Consider the following 7,250-nt stretch of genomic DNA (forward strand, 5'->3'; position numbering starts at 1 on the left):
ATGGCAAAAGTGGTTTTAGCTTGTTATTTTTCTTGGTGTTTATTTATATTTTTAAAATTCACTTATTCGGGTATTTATTGAACACCTACTTTGAGCTACTATAACAAATGAAAATTCCTGCCCCCATAGAGGAGATACTCTGGTGCTATAGAACACATACTTACATCCCTCTTTTAACCTCTGGCTATAAAGAAATAACCTACCCCAAATTATATCCCAGTCTCCCTTCCTGACTATCATTCCTTTGCTGTTATCTATGTATGTAAACCTAAACAGCATCTTGCTTTTAATAACTGACTAGTATGCACATACCCATCTGTGTAAGCACACGTCCAGGTGTTCTCACTCTAGTAGTTAATGTCACATCTACCTCACAATGGCATATTTAACTTTATTCTACCAGCATTTTTTTTATCATACTCTTTTGTCTCTTATTAGATGAGCGATGTGTTAGCAGGAGGAGCCACTGTTTTTCCTGAAGTAGGAGCTAGTGTTTGGCCCAAAAAGGTAAACTTGGTTCATTGTTTTAGTTTTTGAGGTTGCTATATTTTTTCCTGTGTAAGAGATGCAACTATATTTCATGGTTTAAGTGATAAGTTACATTGTTAAAAGTAGTATACTTAAGGGCTACATTATCTCTAGGTAAAACTTAGGATAATTTTATGGCACAGTTTACCTTGAGAACCTAGAAACAATGAACCACCAGGGATTTGTAGTGACAAGTCTTCATTTCCACAGTGGGCTCTGTGTGCTGTTTGCTGAAGCAAACAGATCTGACACTAGCAAAATGGAGGGCACATGTCCTTTTTTTGTTAAGCAAATTTGTGGTATTTAATATTTTCATGTCATCACCAAAATTTTGTAAATTATACTTTCAGAAATATATTAGGGAAAGATATATGCCATAGAGAGTTATTTCCACAGGAACAGAGGAAAATTTACTGTTAAATGTGATAACCTGATACTTTACTGAGGGGTAATTTGGTATTCTCCACAGGGAACTGCTGTTTTCTGGTATAATCTGTTTGCTAGTGGAGAAGGAGATTATAGTACACGACACGCAGCCTGTCCAGTGCTGGTTGGAAACAAATGGGGTAAATATTGCCTGTATTCTCTGAATTGAGTTTGTGATTTTTGTCTCTTATTTTGAAATTACAATCACATCTTAAAAGAATGAAAACCTCCTGACAGATTTGCCTAATATGGCTTTTACACTGAAAGAGATTCAACCAGAGAAGTTTCTGATCTTAATATAAATTTGTTTTTTAACAGATCAGATTTTTGGTGACATTTTTAACACTATTTCCACTTGCATTGACTTGAAGTTGAATTAGACTCTCTTCCTCTCATGAGGTTTACAGTTGTCTCTGAGACAATAATGGATAAATTTGAGTATAGTACATGCTTAATACAAAGATGTAAACTGAAGAAGTCTCCCCAAATGTAGAAAGTTACCATCTTCTAATTTGATCTTGAAAATAGAGCAATAGTTTCCCAGGCACGTTAGGGACCAGGGCCAGGACTAGTGTGAGGCTAGAGAGGGATTCACTCTCAGGGTCATCCAAGTATAGAATTGACCACATTAAAAAAAGAAAGGTGAAGTTGTTTTAATATAAATTATTTAAACCCATATAATCTATTTCAGTGGGTGTCACTTGGGCCACATTTCAAGTGTTCAGTAGCTACATGTGTCTAGAGGCTACACAGCAAGAGTAAGGCGTGATCCCTCATCCTCAGGACTTAGAAGCTCTCCCCTGATGATTATGTTTGAGACCCACTGGACTAGAGTGAAGACAGGCTGGTGGAGGAGGAGAGATGAGTTTAGGTGGCTGTTCCCCATTGTCTAAACAGGTGATGATATAAGCCTAGAGACTAAAGCAGCAGCAAAAGGTTTGGAGAGCAAAGAATGCATTCAAGAGATAAAGTACAATTGATGGGGTTTGATGAATTAAAGATTGGATACAGGAGTTTAAGAAAGGTAAAAGAGTAATTAAGCATTAATATAGGTCCTAGTTTTGATCTTTTGTACATGTTGATACTATTGACTGGGTTCCATGATACAGGGGGAGTAGAAAGTTAATCCCTTTTGGGGTGTATCAAGAAACAGTACCTTGGAACCCAGGAAACTTAATGAGCATATACTAGTAGTGATTTATCATACTGTTGAGTGGAGACTTTATGTTCATTTTAAAAATGTCTTTGTATTAGAGGTTGTATTTTGCAAACAGGTAAAACAGTGTTTTGTTCTGTCTATACCTACTCTGTACTTACATTTTAATTCCATTTGTGTTTCACTTTAGTCCTTACAATGAATATTAGAAACGTTAGGAAATGCACATATACAGACTTTCAAATGTACACACACACATGTAAAATCTTCTGTGTTTCCAACATTTAGTAAAGTTCTTAAAAGACAGCCTAAGTAGCGTCTGTCTTTGTCTGATTTGGTCTTGAACTTTCTTTAGCCCTTGTAGAAATTTTGTAATGGACCTAGCTCTTAAAAGTTAATTAAATACTCATTAGATAGTAGGAGCAAATAATATATATTTTTTCTTTCATAGTATCCAATAAATGGCTCCATGAACGTGGACAGGAATTTCGAAGACCATGCACCTTGTCAGAATTGGAATGACAAACAGACCTCTCTCTGTCCTATTGTACCCTCATGTGTCTGATACACACACTTCCTAGTCTTAACCTTCAAGAGTTTACAAATGACTAACACTCCATGGTTGATCCAGTCATGAACCTCATCCCATGTTTCATCTGTGGAGAATCACTAACTTTGTGGGTTTTCTTTTAGAAGTAACACTAAATCACCACGTTGTACATATAAAACCTTAAAATTCAGTTGGTATCACAGAGGACAAAGCAAGGCAGTATTAAAAATGAGGAATTTTTACATTTGTTACTTTAAAGAACTTCTTTTGATTGGATAACAAAATACAATTTATGCATCTAATTATATAGTATTTGAGTACATCTCCGTGGGTGACAGGCGAGAATGGGCCACGTGATTAAGGGACAGATGCCTTAGAGTATGTTCCCAGGTATTACCTAGTCTTAACTTTTCTGGATCGGCCTGAGGACTAGGAGGAAACTAGCCGTCTAGACTGGGTTCCATACAGTGTTTTCCCTCCATATACTATTCTAATTGGATTTGATCCTCTCAAGTCCTTTTTAAAGTATGCTGTATTTTACCAGTCCCCTTCTTTCATAGCTCCTCGGGGAATTAAATCAGTTAAAGTACTTTGATTAAAAAAATGTTTTTAAACAGAAGGTCCTATATTAAAATGCTGGGCCTGTGGGCCTTCTTAAATGATCATCACTTAATCTGTTCCACCTTTTTCTTAAACGACTGATGATTTTGTCCAAAAAAATTTGCTTTTTTTTTTTTTAGTGCTAATACCTTGCCTCTTACTCCTGCTGCATGAGCAGGGGTGGTGATATTGGCATTCTGACTAAATATCGTGCCTTAGGAGACTGGAAACTTTTAAATGTACTTTCAGTGATGAGGGAATTGATTAAGAAAACAAGAGGAATCTTTTCCCTAAAAAGCCAAAATGTTTGTTTTTTCAATTCTGAAATGTGTTGTGACAATAATGACCTATTTATGATCTTAAATCTTTTTTTAAAAATGTTTCTGTTTTCTGTGTGGTATTTTTCATACTTGAATGTGAGTGCATGCTATAGCAATAACAGGTTATTTCTATTTACGTTATTTCTTTAGAATTAAGACAGATTCATCTCTTGATTTTCATTCACTCTAATGTCACATTGTTGAGGTAGAAAATTTTAGCCTTCTGAACTTTCAGATATTTAAGTATCAAAATATGTTTCCTCTAGAAGGAGTTCTACAGCGTTATTACTACAGTTGTGGAATTTTTACAGTAATGTTAAGACTTTTTCTTATTCAGATGTATGGTGTGATAGTAGAAAGCTCTGAACCGAATGAAGTATGGTAATTGACCCCACAGACTCAATTTTACATTTCGTATGATGAATCCTGGTTCATACGAGGGCTCTTTATCCCTTATGCAGTATTTAAATATATAAAGGGAAGAATTTGATTAATTCTCTGGAAAGAGGGTATTACTTCACCAAGTTTTAAAAAAATTGTGAAGTTTCTTTCTCCCAACTACCCTTTGTTCCACCACAAGTGAGAATTAAGTTCATTAATCTACTCAGATTTTGTGACCACAGATGATTTTTTAAAAAATCTTTTAGATGGAAGCAGTGTAAATTCAAAATTGTAGAAATAAAATGTGGGGGGGTTTCAAAGAATGGATACTAACCTTTATTGCCATATGTGTTTTAGCAAATAGAATTTTTAAAAAATCTGTTTCAGAAGGAAATTACATGTTCCACAATCTTACAAATTTATATTTAACCCCAAACCCCTCATAGGGATTGGTGAAGTCTTTTCAGTGTTAGATCTTACAGAACCCTCCCAAGTTTCATAACTACCAGCTAGTTTCCTTTCTAAATGAAAAGGAGGAAAAAATTCTATTGTAGAACTTTGGGTCCAGTGAACATTGCATTCCCTTTTTAATGGTGAAATTTAAAGTAAATGAGGGCTAGAACTACCATGGAAAATGTGGAAACTGGTTCCCTCATCAACCCTAAGTATCTATCCTTTAAGATCGAACTTTCATCATTCATCAGCTTTAAGCATGTAGTTATCACCACTGTCACCAAATTAACTGGAGTCAACTGAAGAATCCACCAGAACACTCAATCAGCAGGGTAAGTTAATGTGATAACTATGTAATAACCTAGTAGGATTATTTAAAAAAATAATGCAGTGACTTTAGGATTCTTCAGAAAGCTAGAGAGTGAATGCAGGCATCAAAGAAGCAACCAAGTACTTCGGTAAAGATACAATGAAGTGGTTACTACAGTATAAGAGGACTGAGAAGAGTTGTTGTAAGGGGTAAACACAGACACGCACACACAAAGAATACCATATACAGATGTGTATATGTGTGTTTGTGTGTGCATATATATATCTTACTGCTGCAGAGCAGAATCTGAATATCCTTACATAGCTGTGTGTAGACTGGTTATATGTAAATTCCATACCGGGTACACACGCAAGTCCCTCTAGCTGAAAAATGAACCACTCCTGTGTAGGGCCCCACGGGCTACACAACTGAATGACTAGACCCCTGCCATTAAGAAACTTACAGTGTAATACCAAAATGATAGCCACAACAAATACCCAGTTATGATTGAATAACTAAATCATTCGAGAAGGAATAAACAGAAGTGTGAGGTAGAGGGTGCTAGGAGAAAGCAGAAAGAAAAATGACATCTTAGTCTGGATGGCCAGCGACACAAGAACCAGTCCCTTCTCTTGGCAGCACTTCACTGCGGTAAAAGTTTGGGTAGCTTAGAGAGAAAGGCTGAGTGATCCCAACACTACAGAGTACCGTTGGTTAAGTTACCAGAGTCATCAGAATAAAATAGACTTCATAATCCAGCCTCCTAATGTTCTTGGATATTACCCATCACACTGAGGTTTGCCAAATTAACTAGTAGAACAGTAAAGTTCTTGACTGCTTGCTTTATTAACTTTTGAGGACTTTGAAGTTTACTTTATGTGCGAATATAGCCTTTAATTAAATATACATTTTGATTCAAAAAGGCTGGTAAGTTATTTAAAAAATTAATAGGCTAATCTTATCAAATATAAAAGTTTAATTAAAAGGAACCACCAAAAAGGAGTGGAAATTCCCCACATCCTGCTTTTTGAGGCCTTGTTGAGTTCCCAGTGGAGCACTATTCTGTTGAAATTAGTTGTACAAAACAAGATAATCAGATAAAATGAGCTCTAAAATCTGAAAAAAAGAATTTTTAGATTTTGTTGTTTGATTGTTCCAATTTCTTAACAGGCTGTTTATAATACAAATGTTTTAGGCTAGGCACTTAAAAAAATTCAGAACATGTAGAGTAATGTGTACTTTTACATTTCAGGGCTTTTTGGGAAGATGAATTGTAAACTTAGTCAACCTCTTCTAGATAAAGGTATTCATTTAAGTCTGCAAAGAGCCAGAATTATCTGAATATCTATCTTAAAGCCATAAATTTAATTAAGCTCCATTGCAATGTAGGTTTTATATGGCTATTTCAGGGGTTAAATCATATTATTTTATTATGTCTAATAATATTATTATTCCTAATGATGAGTAATATTCCTGAGCAAGGAGCCAGTCTGCAAAAATAGAATTTTGTTATGTATAATAAAAACTACAAGGTTAACTCATAGAAGGTGAAATAACTTTATAGGTGAATTTTAGTTATGTTCTATTTTTACTTTACATTTAAAAGGCAAAATTTTAAGGCTCTGTAACATGAAACAACTTTCAGATTTTTATCATGAGATGGAACAAAGTAGTTCTTATTAAAAATAATCAGTATTATCTTTCGCACTTTCCCATTTTACTTCTGCAACTATGGGAAAAAATAGTCTATGGAAAGTTCAAGTAAGGCAGTAATTAACACTGCTACTTAGAGTACGGCTTGCAGAAGCGTTCCATGGGGTTTGTCCCTGTTCCACAATGAGATAAGGAGATTACATCAAACTGTAAATAACTACATTGATAACTATATGGTTTTGTTCAGGTGACTTTTCTCATAGCAAGATTTTTCAAGATGAAGAAAGCACTGTGTTACTTACATTGTGGTATAAGCTCCTCACATCTCAGTGAGAACCAGCTTCAGCATTGCTCTACAACAGTACAAATTTTATTTTCTTCTACATTTTTAAGAGCACTAAGAATTTTATATCTGTGGGGTAGGAGGAACAGACTTTATGTCTAAGCATAATGGGAGAAACGATTCAGAGTCCTTAATTAGTCTAGCAAATAATGTATCAAGGAATCAACATATTCACATTTTACCATTCTGTCCTTAGGGTGATTGATAGATTTGGATCAACATTTCCTCTAGTTCCAAGACCACTTAAAGTTAATGTGACTAGTTCTTGTTGGTTTAAGAACATCAGCTCCAGAGGAAACTAGTGGACTAGGAAGCTCTGGCCCTTGTTTCTCCAGGGAAACATGAAGCAAACAACTAGAACCTGGGTAAAGTAACGTTCAGAGGTCTGGAAAACAGCCAGATGTTCACGGTAACCAAGCGAGTGTCCAGTCAAGAAAAAGCCATGTTCAAAATGATAGGAAATTTCATGGTGCTTTTACTTCCCTTGCCCGACCCCAAACCTGGTTCAGCACAGTTGGGAGGAAGTAGCT

General features: G+C 35.4%; 1 protein-coding gene across 2 annotated transcripts in view; it reads left to right on the forward strand.

Moving 5' to 3' along the window:
- Positions 1 to 3,638, forward strand: part of P4HA1 (prolyl 4-hydroxylase subunit alpha 1) — a 68,058-nt gene extending 64,420 nt beyond the window's left edge. The window contains exons 13-15 of one of the 2 annotated variants that reach the window (XM_006173393.3): positions 439 to 507; positions 998 to 1,094; positions 2,562 to 3,638. In XM_006173393.3, the coding sequence (XP_006173455.1) occupies positions 439 to 507; positions 998 to 1,094; positions 2,562 to 2,632 (237 nt within the window). In that variant the 3' untranslated portion in view covers positions 2,633 to 3,638. The remainder of the gene's footprint in view (positions 1 to 438; positions 508 to 997; positions 1,095 to 2,561) is intronic. The other variant, XM_006173392.2, reaches the window with a different exon arrangement.
- The last annotated feature ends 3,612 nt before the right edge of the window (positions 3,639 to 7,250 follow it).

The sequence above is a fragment of the Camelus ferus genome, chromosome 29 (assembly GCF_009834535.1).
Source record: "Camelus ferus isolate YT-003-E chromosome 29, BCGSAC_Cfer_1.0, whole genome shotgun sequence".
In the NCBI taxonomy this organism is placed as follows: domain Eukaryota; kingdom Metazoa; phylum Chordata; class Mammalia; order Artiodactyla; family Camelidae; genus Camelus; species Camelus ferus.